This window comes from Coregonus clupeaformis, unplaced genomic scaffold (genome assembly GCF_020615455.1).
Source record: "Coregonus clupeaformis isolate EN_2021a unplaced genomic scaffold, ASM2061545v1 scaf1819, whole genome shotgun sequence".
Classification (NCBI taxonomy): domain Eukaryota; kingdom Metazoa; phylum Chordata; class Actinopteri; order Salmoniformes; family Salmonidae; genus Coregonus; species Coregonus clupeaformis.
Window position 1 is genome coordinate 1,799 of NW_025535273.1, and position 12,227 is coordinate 14,025.

Genomic DNA, 12,227 nt, shown 5'->3' on the forward strand with positions numbered 1-12,227 from the left:
ATTGAAGAAGTCTGATAATGTTATTACTTAAAAAGCTCAGTTGAAAAGATTTATATAAAAATGAGCAGGTTAAAGGGAGACTCAGTGAAATGATTTTGCCACGAGCAGCACCGCAGATATTGAGATGAGCGAGATGCACGACTTTGCTCTCACACAGTATCTGCGCATGTGCATGGGTTCGCTTCACGCTGTTCACAGCGTGGTAGCCAGGGCACCAAAACAGTGGAGAAGTTGAGCCTCGCGCTTCAATGCTCTTAGTTGTTTTGCGGAAATTGACCCACTATGCTGTTTACTTGCATCTACGTCATATCTCTGAATCTACCTTTAAACTGAATTATACAGTAGTTGTCAAGCAATAAAAACAACAGAAAAATATGTTGTAAATAAACATTTAAAAGCAAATTACCTAAATGATCTTAGAACTGAAAAAGGTATGTTTATCTTTCCTACTACAATAAAAAAATGAGTAATTTGGCGAAATATGAGATTTGAGTGGAATAGACCAAAATGAAGCCACCATGCAGTCAGAACAGCACTGTGGAAAGAGAGGACACGATAGGCTTTCTCCCTGGCCTGTTCATATCCCACTAGGCAGGGAGACACAGGATGCGTCCCAAATGGCACCATAGTTCCCTTTATAGTGCACTACTTTTGACCAGGGCTCTGGTCAAAAGTAGTGCACTATATACAGAATAAGGGGTGCCATTTGGGATGTAACCACAGTGGTTCTAGAGGGGACCAGTCTGGACACAATGTCAGTATGGGTTGAGGAGGTGGGAGTGGCTCTGGGATAATGAGGTTAGTCATTTGGTCCCCTGTACTAGAAGTCTCTGGTGTCTTGAGCATCAGATCCAGAGGGCTGCTCTCTGACTGTGTGTTGGGCTGAATCACATTGCTGTTGCTCCGCCGTCGCTTCCCTACAGGAGACAAAGCTTCAGTTAACCTCCACCTAGATTGTTGTACACCTTATGACAAAGGTGTGTCACAGAGAACCATTGTGCTTGATCAGGCCTTGGCGTGTGTAGAAGGAGCCTTCATACTACACTGTACTGTACTGTACCTGGTCAGCCTCTGAGTCGGCAGTGATGACGATCCTCTTCTCCACTCTGGTCTCTGACGCTCCTCCTTTCACCACCTGGGAGAAGAGAAATAGTCAGAGGCCATGACAAAGATGAGGGGTGTGTGTGTGTGTGTGTGTGTGTGTGTGTGTGTGTGCGTGCGCGCATGTGCATGCGTGTGTGGTCTATGGTGTGCCCTTACCTTGGAGATGTGAGTGGTGGTGGTAGTGATGGAGGTGCCACTGGTTTCCCTGCTGGTCTCTGAGGTAATGGTCTGAATGCTGCTCAGTGCTGTGGCCTCTTTCTCCCCGTCTGACCCGTCAACTGACACCTGAGAAAGGAAACAAACAGGAAATGAATGGCTCCATGGCAACAACTCAGTCATGGGTAGCGTTAAAGACGGTGCACTGTACTGAACGTTTCAGAAAGAAATGCCATGAATAGATCCCTGAACACTGCCCTGATTATACCCTGTGGTAGTTGAAGTTCAACCACAGCTCAGAGTTCCCCAGCTGTACCATCATCTTTATTATCATGGGGTCGCTACCTCTGCAGACTCGTAGGTGATAGTCTTTGTCTGGGTCTGAATGATAGGGACATCCTTAGTGGAGACGTCGGTAGGAAGGGAGTTGGACACGTCTGTGATGGTGACCGTCTGGGTCTGCACCAGAGGGGGCTGGGGAGGAAGAACACACTCCGGTCAGTTTTACTGAACGTTGCACATGGACATGTCATGAAAGGAGCAGACATGGTTTCTTTCCTCTATACATGTCAAACAGGCATATAGCCTTATATCATATCATTATATCTGAACCTTACATTATGTTATGTGTCCAGTGTTTATAGAAATCATTGGTTGTGCCCAATTGAACATGGCACAGCTGTAATTTTCCAATGTTTCATCAACCACTCCCCATTAAAAACACTTAAACCACACCACTCTCTTTTCATTCACAACTGATTGGGTCCCTCATTCCTACTCCCCATTCCAGTTTCACCAAGATTTCCACCACCAGGAGGCCAGAGAGAGAAAGACAATTCATATTGTGTGTGTGTCAGAGAGGAATAGAGACTTGATCATTGTCTCTTCCCATCAGCCCCCAACACCAGAGAAAACACTCCCTTACCCCATCACTGTGCACCGCCTCTGCAACCGGCTCTAGCAGAACTCAACCATCCTGACCAACACCAGTATGAATACAGTATAGATTTCAGTGTTTAGAGTTTGGATTTGTCTGGATAGTTGTAGCCATGCTGCAGAAGGGTGAGTGTACACTGTACCCAGACAGAGCAGAGGACAGGCAGAGGAGTCTATCAACAGGAGCTGGTCAAGGCAGAGGAAGGGCTACCTGGAAACAGCGTATGACATGGGGAACACCGCTCACGAAATAGGAGGTGTGGAAGGCTCCAGTTATCCTCCCAGACTGCTCCCCCCTCGACCCTGGGTCTGACGGCTCCTCCTCCTCCTCCTCCTCCTCCTCCTCCTCCAGCACTGTACGCTGGAGTTGATAGGAGTGGGGCAGCTGTGCCCTCTCCACCTCAACGATGGGTACGTGGCTGGTGGTGATCCCAGAGCTAACACGCTCCTCCTCATCCCCCTGATCACATGGCCCCACCACCCCTGGTGCATCATGGGAATTTGGAGTCAACCCCATAAGGCCCAGTTTCTGTGCTCCTAGCAGGGCTGGGCCCCCCCGATGGCCTTACAGTGCTGCTGGACTCCTGCTGTAGCGCTGCCTTAGTGTCGAACTCTTCCCTTATAGGAGGAGTAATGCACACACTCTAAAAGAAAGACAAGGCACACATATATCCACTGTGTGAACAACAGTAGGGAATGAAACAATGTTTCTCATGATCAAACATGTTTAGCAAGAATTTATTGAATTTTTTTGGGTCAAAATTGATTGTCAAAAGGGTATGCAGCAGGACAAAATCTCTTGCAGTTGACAAGAGTGTTTTACCAAACACCAGTGAACGAAACATAGGTCATGTATACCATAACATTTGAACAAGCTGCCCCAAAGTCACCTCGTCAGTATTAGATAGATGTGCATACAAAAAACAACATAGTGAATTGTGATGAGGTATACTAAAATATACAATTTAGATGTCCACCAGTGCTGGCTAAATGTGTTTCTATAAAAGACTTCATACATCAAATACCACAACACGCCACTAACTCATCTTACTATGACATATGACAACATTGACATCTGTCTGGGTGTGTAGAAAACCAGGTTCTATTAGTGGTACCTGCACATATCAAAACTGTTCCTACTGTAAAAAGCCACCGTCAACTGTCATTGTCAGACGCACCTCGTCTAGTCCAGATAATCAGATATACAAAAACAGAAGTGGGTTCATCGTCAAGTCTTTCAACTTTTTAGGAAGGAACAGCAGTCAGTAGGAACAGTTGTCAGGAAGAGTCGGGGGGGAAACTGAGCAAGACACACAGGAAGTAAGTTGTGATTCCAGAGTCACGCGACAGGAAGCAGCTTCTGAAGTAGAAGAAGAGGAGGATGATGATGTAGCAGCAGAGGTTCCCTCTGGGCTGACTCGGGACGCCCCCAGGATGCCACCTCAGCTGCGCTTAGAGTAGAAGTCTTGCAGGGGGCCACGGGGAAGGCGGATGGCGAACTGAGGGAAGAAGGGTGAGGGTGGAGAGGGGCAGAGGGTAGGGGGGGAGAGAGATGAGAGAGGTAGGGGATGTTGAAATGTCTGTGATGTAGGGTGATGGATAGGAAGGCTATGCAAAGCTGTGTCATGGTAAACTAGATCTAAGAGAAGAAGAATTGAGAACGCATTTGTCTGAGTCGGACTAGGTGGTTATGGGTAACCTGTGGGCCTTCAGACTCTTCAGTTGTGGGTTTGGGGACAGGAGTATCACGGAAGAACAAAGCAAAGTGAGAAAAAAAGGAAGTGTGGGAAAGCGGAGTTAGGGAAAGAGGGGCAGTATTTGGGAGAAGGAGTCAGGATGGAGGAGATCAAGCAGAAAACAGCACTGAGGGGAAGAAGAGCAGAGGATGAGCACACAGGTCAAGTCTTCTACTCCAGGGTCATGATCTTCAAGTTGAAACGTGCAAGGAGGAGGTGAGAGTGGTCGTCACAGGGTCATGCAGTTTCTCTGTCCAATCTGGTCTGGGCGTCATGCACTGAGGGGAGCGTCAGACCGACGGACAGCCAATGAGGAGGTAAAGACAGAGCTGGGCTCAGAAACCTGACCAATAGGCTCAGCCAGTGCATACCACATGCCCAAACCATAAGTGACTTCCTCACAACAAACAGCTGAACATTCAAACGGACTGGGCCACAAGGTGAACAGACAGACTGATCTGTTCCAATCAGTCTTGACAAGGTGTTCTCTTCAGTTGGCCCATGCAAACAGAAGACTTTCCATTTTAGTAGGGTAGTAATGACAGAGAAAGCCTTTCATAGACTAGATGGGTCCGGTTGAAAGGGAAAAGGCCTTGCTCATACAGAAACATTTTTGTCAAGACATGCAATAAGTGCTTTGCATCGCAACAACACAAACCAAGACGAACAAAAGGGACAACCATGGGATGGTGTTGTGGTACTCCACCCCAACACATCCAACTTTAGAGAACACAACAGAGAGCCGTACAGAGGGAAACGTGTGGTGAGGTACTTCAATTCAGTCAATTCAGGAATATATTCACACATTTCCAAATCCTCACTGATGACGATCAGCAGTTTTCTATCCATTTCAATTTCTCCTCATCTCCCAAATTGACTTGCATTGAAATGGAACTGACCCCAACATTGACTGCTAACATCCATTCCTTCTCTGTGGAATGGGAGAGCTGGGAAGCTGACGTGAACTATAGGGAACTGAGAGGAGGGGGTGTGTGGTACGACAGTGTCTGGTCTGAGACGGTACTCACCCTCGTCGGCACCGGGCAGGGGCTGTCCGTTGATGCCCAGGCTGCGGAAGGGGGAGTGAGTGGACAGGCGCTTGTCCCATTCGGTGGGCCCCTGGGACTCTGGGACAGACGCCATGAAGTTCCTCTTCAGCTCACTGATACTGCTATGGTGCCTGATCAGATCCTCCTGGGGCTTATCAAAGTCCTGGAGGGGGGAGGGAGAGGTGGAGGGAGGAGAGGGGGAGAGAGAAGGGGGGGGAGAGAGAGAGAGGTAGAGCGAGAGAGAGAGAGAGAGAGTGGAAAATGACAACAAACGTTTGGTTTGGAAGACAGGTGTGGAGAAGAGGAGTGACAGAGTAGATGTGTAGAAGGTGGGGAGAGAAAACAGGTGTGTCAGAAACAAGGGCACTTTAATGTCACTCATATGAACATGTTTAGACAATAAACAATGTCAACCAAGCAGCAGGTTACTTTGCTGTTCTATTTGACTCAAAGCGACAGCGTTAAAGCAGGCCAGAGCTCAGTTCATCAGATCGATTCAAAATATAATTGATTCTCTGAGCTCTCATTGAGAGCTTCTTATTAAATCCTTGGTAAATCAACCTGTTCAATTCGAGTGAGCAGCACTACAGAGAATCTGATCAGGTTACAAATCATAGAGATCAAGAGCGACAGCAGCATGGCAACCTGTTTCTGTGGCTGGCTGATTCTTACGGCGATGAGAGCGGTGGAGCGTACTCTTACAAGTCATTATTCGGAACTGCATAAATATATGACTGGGAGACATCATAAACTGGATTCAGACAGGGCCACAAATAGCGGACACAGGCTTTGAGCTGGTGAGTGGGAAGATATGTGATGGTGGAGCGGTGGAGAGGGAAGGTTGGTGGTCGTCTGCCCTATATCAAGTATGGAGATGAAGCACTTTTCTACTGTATACCGAGGATAGAGACAAAGCTGAAACAACATGACAGGGATGTATTGGTAATGCTTCTACTAACACTCAAATGGCCTAGCTAGAAGACGGAACAACATCTCAGCTGCATAACGTGGCCGATCAGTAACAGTATCTACAAATACCACAAATGAAACACTCCTGGCTCCCTTTCATGGAACGTGTATGAACGTGTATGGTGTGATGTCTGGGGAGAAGAGACCACAATCCCAATCATATACTTTGCGAGAAGAAATCAGGAGATAGCTCCTACTCAACAACATTCCCCTGAAACAAGTATCTAGTTGTGTTAAGAGTTAATATCGCGACACACAAAGCAAATGAGAGATTACTCAGTCAAAATCATCTAATAGCAAAACCAAAGATGCCTATGTAAAACAAAGTATGTGAATCAGTAATGCCACATGCAAAGCATGCTGTTGTATTATAGCAGCCAGTAGCCAAAGAGCAGGAAAACACAGCGTATAGAGACAGATCTCCAGAAAACGGGTATACAAACCTCCAACATTAAAAGGCTATGTCTGATATAAATTGAGTCACCCTCAGTTCTCTTAGCTCTTTTCTGTGAAAGATGAAAGAACAAAAAAAAGAGAAAGGTGTGGGTTTCACAGGTTCCACGTGGACATGCATTGTTGCTGGGGGGGTTCTAAAGGAGTGGGGGTGGTGAGGGTGAGGGGTCTGCATGCAGAGTGGCCTGGAGCCTCTGGGGGCCACAAGGGCCCTGGAGTCCCAAGTGTGCAAAGCAGGGGACCCAAGCCAGGGCTATTAGAGTGGGTGTCTTGAAGGGTTGGGGGGGTAAAGGTGAAGGGTCAGGCAGTAATACAGTATGAAAGAAACACTAGTTATCATGAAAACCTAGTCTAATGTCATGCATGTAAATGCAGCAGCCAATGAGGAATCTTCTTTCAACATTCATTCTTCAAAGAACCTAACTTTTCTTCCTGTCTGTACAAACCAAAAGCATATGTAATGTATCTCATATATGTAATCTCAGTCTCTGCACATGACCAATACTATTGTCATATCCAATGTCTGACTTGAACATGAGGTCAACTCAAATGACCTTGTAGTTTGTGAGCAGTATTCAAATGAAACCAGGCTAATAAAATGAGGAGAGGGTGAAGTTAGTCTTATGGATGGGAGACTTGGCAGTAGTGTAAGTAAGAATGGGAGTGGAGCCACTACAATACTAATATAATGCACAAGCAGGAGTCGGGACAAGGCCAAAGGTCTGACCTTCCTTATTCGCACCGGCTCCTCAGTGTCCGTCTGCTCAGACTGGTTACCCCAGGAAGGGAGGAGGAGAGAAGGCATAATGACGTTAGAATCCTCCACTAGGAGCATCCTCCCTGTCCATAGTTTAGCCATCTGAGGAACTAGTGATCTGAGGTGTGTCTATATCAGTGTATGTTACACTATCATTACTGTGACCAATGGAGGACAAAAATGATGCACAGCTATTCTATTTTCTAAGTATAGACAAATCATCATATTATACTTCTCTTATAAATAATACTATGTGACTGAATTTAGCAATATCACTGCTGAGACCAGTCTTTCCGTTACCGCCATGGACAGGGTTTGTGTGTGAGGGGAAGGAGGAGGGCCCGTAGGGCGGGAGGGTTGTAGTTCTTAGTTGCAGTACCTTGACCTCGGCTGAGCCCTCGTCCACCGCCTCCATAGTGACCTCCAGCTTCCTGTCCTCCTGGCGGGCTGGCAGCCTGATGGGGGTGGAGGTCTGGGGCTGCTGGAGGTCCAGGGGGGCCATGGGGATCCCCGCCTCCATCAGGGCTGCCTGGGAAAAGACTGGGGCGCTGACCGGACGGGTGGCCTTGTGGGTGCCCACCACTGGAGGGAGAGAGACAGGATAGAGGGAGTGTTAGTATTTAGATATTGGGTTGTAAAGAGGGCAGGAGTGAGACGATCTGCGTGCACTGAGACCATCAAACCCAGTGTAGCGAGAGGTAAACACACTGACAGAGCGCAGAAGAACATTGTGAACACAAACACACACAACAAACTCATACTCAATTCCACACACACTGAGGCCAGCGCACACACAGCCTTCGGGCCCATACTGTACCTTCATGGGCCAGCTCATTCTATTCTAGAATGAGACTAGCAAGGGGAAAAGCTTGGATGAGTTGTAAGAAGCAACTGTCCACAATATAGAATGGGCAGCAAAGCATGGACAGTACTTCTCAACCATAACCAACGACGTAAATGGCAGAAGTTGTTCTGACTCATTGAGTTAATAACCAACGATGCAAATGGCAGAAGTTGTCCTGACTCATTGAGTTAATAACCAACGATGCAAATGGCAGAAGTTGTCCTGACTCATTGAGTTAATAACCAACGATGCAAATGGCAGAAGTTGTCCTGACTCATTGAGTTAATAACCAACGACGCAAATGGCAGAAGTTGTTCTGACTCATTGAGTTAATAACCAACGATGCAAATGGAAGAAGTTGTCCTGACTTATTGAGTAAATAAGCTCATGCCTCACTGTGGTATAGTATTCCTAAAGCCGTTAAAGGGAAAACTAAAAATGTATTTCTTCAAAAAGCAAAGCATAACCAAAGACCCATTGGTTCGTCAGTGTCTTTTTTAGGGGAAAATCCCATGACAATGCACAACCACGTTGTAAAAGCGTTGGACGAATGTTAGTCAGCAAACATTTCTGGTAAATTGAAGTTGGAGAGCGGGTGTGAGATCAACATATTGTTTTAGGGCAGCACGCAGAAACTGAAGATGCAAAAACTAAAGACGCAAAGTACCTGTACCCGATTCTTTATCCAGCAACACAAACCAATCATCATCCTCATCTCTCTGGGGTTGTGCTGGTCTCTCCTCCAGAATCCTCCTCTCAAACAGTGGTCTCTTCTCCTCAGCAACCACCACTCTGGGTTTGGGCTGAGCGGCTGGACCTTTGACCACAGACGTTATGTCTGGATAGACCTGGAGACGCTCTCGAAGAGCAACTGATACAAACACACAAACAGGGCTCTTATCGAAGACACAGCTTACATGCAACGTTAAAGTATCGGTACAAGACCATTTTGCTTAAGCAATTCTCAACAAAAGAAATCCAAATAGAATTGCAGGACAAAATTAACTGATGTTTTTTGGTAGTTTCAGTCTTTTGGTAGTCTCAGTCTTTTGGTAGTTTCAGTCTTTTGGTAGTCTCAGTCTTTTGGTAGTCTCAATCCTTTAAAAAAAAAACGAATTTCTTTGGGGGTAGATCAGCTTTAATATTGCAGATAGATTGTAACTTCCATCAATGTAATTGTCTGCATCACTTCCAATCCCCATATGTTTTTTGTTCCCGTATATATATATACATACACACACATACAGTATATATACAGTATATATACATACACATACATATACATACAGTTGAAGTCGAAAGTTTACATACACTTAGGTTGGAGTCATTAAAACTTGTTTTTCAACCACTTAACAAACTATAGTTTCGGCAAGTCGGTTAGGACATCTACAGTGAGGGAAAAAAGTATTTGATCCCCTGCTGATTTTGTACGTTTGCCCACTGACAAAGACATGATCAGTCTATAATTTCAATGGTAGGTTTATTTGAACAGTGAGAGACAGAATAACAACAAATAAATCCAGAAAAACGCATGTCAAAAATGTTATACATTGATTTGCATTTTAATGAGGGAAATAAGTATTTGACCCCTCTGCAAAACATGACTTAGTACTTGGTGGCAAAACCCTTGTTGGCTATCACAGAGGTCAGACGTTTCTTGTAGTTAGCCACCAGGTTTGCACACATCTCAGGAGGGATTTTGTCCCACTCCTCTTTGCAGATCTTCTCCAAGTCATTAAGGTTTCGAGACTGACGTTTGGCAACTCGAACCTTCAGCTCCCTCCACATATTTTCTATGGGATTAAGGTCTGGAGACTGGCTAGGCCACTCCAGGACCTTAATGTGCTTCTTCTTGAGCCACTCCTTTGTTGCCTTGGCCGTGTGTTTTGGGTCATTGTCATGCTGGAATACCCATCCACGACCCATTTTCAATGCCCTGGCTGAGGGAAGGAGGTTCTCACCCAAGATTTGACGGTACACGGCCACGTCCATCGTCCCTTTGATGCGGTGAAGTTGTCCTGTCCCCTTAGCAGAAAAACACCCCCAAAGCATAATGTTTCCACTTCCATGTTTGACGGTGGGGATGGTGTTCTTGGGGTCATAGGCAGCATTCCTCCTCCTCCAAACACGGCGAGTTGAGTTGATGCCAAAGAGCTCGATTTTGGTCTCATCTGACCACAACACTTTCACCCAGTTCTCCTCTGAATCATTCAGATGTTCATTGGCAAACTTCAGACAGCCCTGTATATGTGCTTTCTTGAGCAGGGAGACCTTGCGGGCGCTGCAGGATTTCAGTCCTTCACGGTGTAGTGTGTTACCAATTGTTTTCTTGGTGACTATGGTCCCAGCTGCCTTGAGATCATTGACAAGATCCTCCCGTGTAGTTCTGGGCTGATTCCTCACCATTCTCATGATCATTGCAACTCCACGAGGTGAGATCTTGCATGGAGCCCCAGGCCGAGGGAGATTGACAGTTCTTTTGTGTTTCTTCCATTTGCGAATAATCGTACCAACTGTTGTCACCTTCTCACCAAGCTGCTTGGCGATGGTCTTGTAGTCCATTCCAGCCTTGTGTAGGTCTACAATCTTGTCCCTGACATCCTTGGAGAGCTCTTTGGTCTTGGCCATGGTGGAGAGTTTGGAATCTGATTGATTAATTGGTTCTGTGGACAGGTGTCTTTTTATACAGGTAACAAACTGAGATTAGGAGCACTCCCTTTAAGAGTGTGCTCCTAATCTCAGCTCGTTACCTGTATAAAAGACACCTGGGAGCCAGAAATCTTTCTGATTGATAGGGGGTCAAATACTTATTTCCCTCATTAAAATGCAAATCAATTTATAACATTTTTGACATGCGTTTTTCTGGATTTTTTTGTTGTTATTCTGTCTCTCACTGTTCAAATAAACCTACCATTAAAATTATAGACTGATAATTTCTTTGTCAGTGGGCAAACATACAAAATCAACAGGGGATCAAATACTTTTTTCCCTCACTGTACTTTGTGCATGACACAAGTAATTTTTCCAACAATTGTTTACAGACAGATTATTTCACGTATAATTCACTGTATCACAATTCCAGTGGGTCAGAAGTTTACATACACTAAGTTGACTGTGCCTTTAAACAGCTTGGAAAATTCCAGAAAATGATGTCATGGCTTTAGAAGCTTCTAATAGGCTAATTGACATCATTTGAGTCAATTGGATGTGTACCTGTGGATGTATTTCAAGGCCTACCTTAAAACTCAGTGCCTCTTTGCTTGACATCATGGGAAAATGATAGAATAATTATTAATGACTAATTATTACACCCTGAAACTGTGTGAAATGTGTTAAAATGTGTGAGTGTAGGACCAGTAAAGACTATGACATTGAGCTACTATTTAGCAATGTGAGTAAGAGTTAGACCAGACAACAAAGGACAAGGAGAACTGTCTACAGACAACTGAGAAACCAAGATAAAGAGGCCTCACAATTTAGGGAGGAGAGAAACCGTTAGTCTTTTTAAGGAGTAAGAAATATGGTGCATGATATTGTGAGGACGGTGATAACTAAGGAATGCATGTGTGTGTGTGTGTGTGTGTATGTATGTATGTGTGTGTGTATGCATGTGTGTGTGTGTGTGTGTGTGTGTGTGTGTGTGTGTGAACTGATGGTCAGGAGAGCAGTTGTAAAGTGGAAAACTACAGCCCGCCTAAAGAGGGGAGGGATTTTTGTATGACGTGTGAGTATAAAAGATGGACTCTGAAATTGTGAAGGCAGAATTCTCAATGAATAAATCTCTGACTATGCAGACCGGGACTCTGTCCGTTTCTTAAATCCAAAAGACTTACAACCTTTTGGGAGACGCACAGAGAAATAATTCACATAACAGCTTGGTCCTTCTGAGCTGGAATCCAATACCTGCCTCTGTCATTCCAGGTAACTCTGAAAACCGTCGACGGGCGAATGATACATTCGTAAATAGAAAGTCCTGCCCTTTGACATTAAGGGTTAAGACAGGCCAGAGGACACCTGATTAATGACAGAGACGGTGACGGAATCCAAACCTACATTGAATCTCGGCTGCAAGGATAAGGTCAGTAGTCTTTATTCATTAATTGGGGCAGTCTGGGATTGCTCAGGGTGGGTCCGTAACGATTCACGGTAATAGGCCATTACCAAAAGAAACTACCCTGTATTCAGAGAACCTGTAGTAGATTATAGAACAGTAATGTTCAACA

At 45.3% G+C, this 12,227-nt stretch overlaps 1 protein-coding gene across 1 annotated transcript in view; it reads right to left on the reverse strand.

Moving 5' to 3' along the window:
* Positions 1-219: 219 nt before the first annotated feature.
* Positions 220-12,227, reverse strand: part of LOC121555567 — a 39,017-nt gene continuing 27,009 nt past the window's right edge. The window contains 10 exon segments of the mRNA XM_045218813.1: positions 220-917; positions 1,061-1,135; positions 1,261-1,389; positions 1,606-1,734; positions 2,408-2,760; positions 4,961-5,144; positions 6,394-6,456; positions 7,131-7,172; positions 7,540-7,742; positions 8,672-8,875. Of these exon segments, the coding sequence (XP_045074748.1) occupies positions 888-917; positions 1,061-1,135; positions 1,261-1,389; positions 1,606-1,734; positions 2,408-2,760; positions 4,961-5,144; positions 6,394-6,456; positions 7,131-7,172; positions 7,540-7,742; positions 8,672-8,875 (1,412 nt within the window). The 3' untranslated portion in view covers positions 220-887.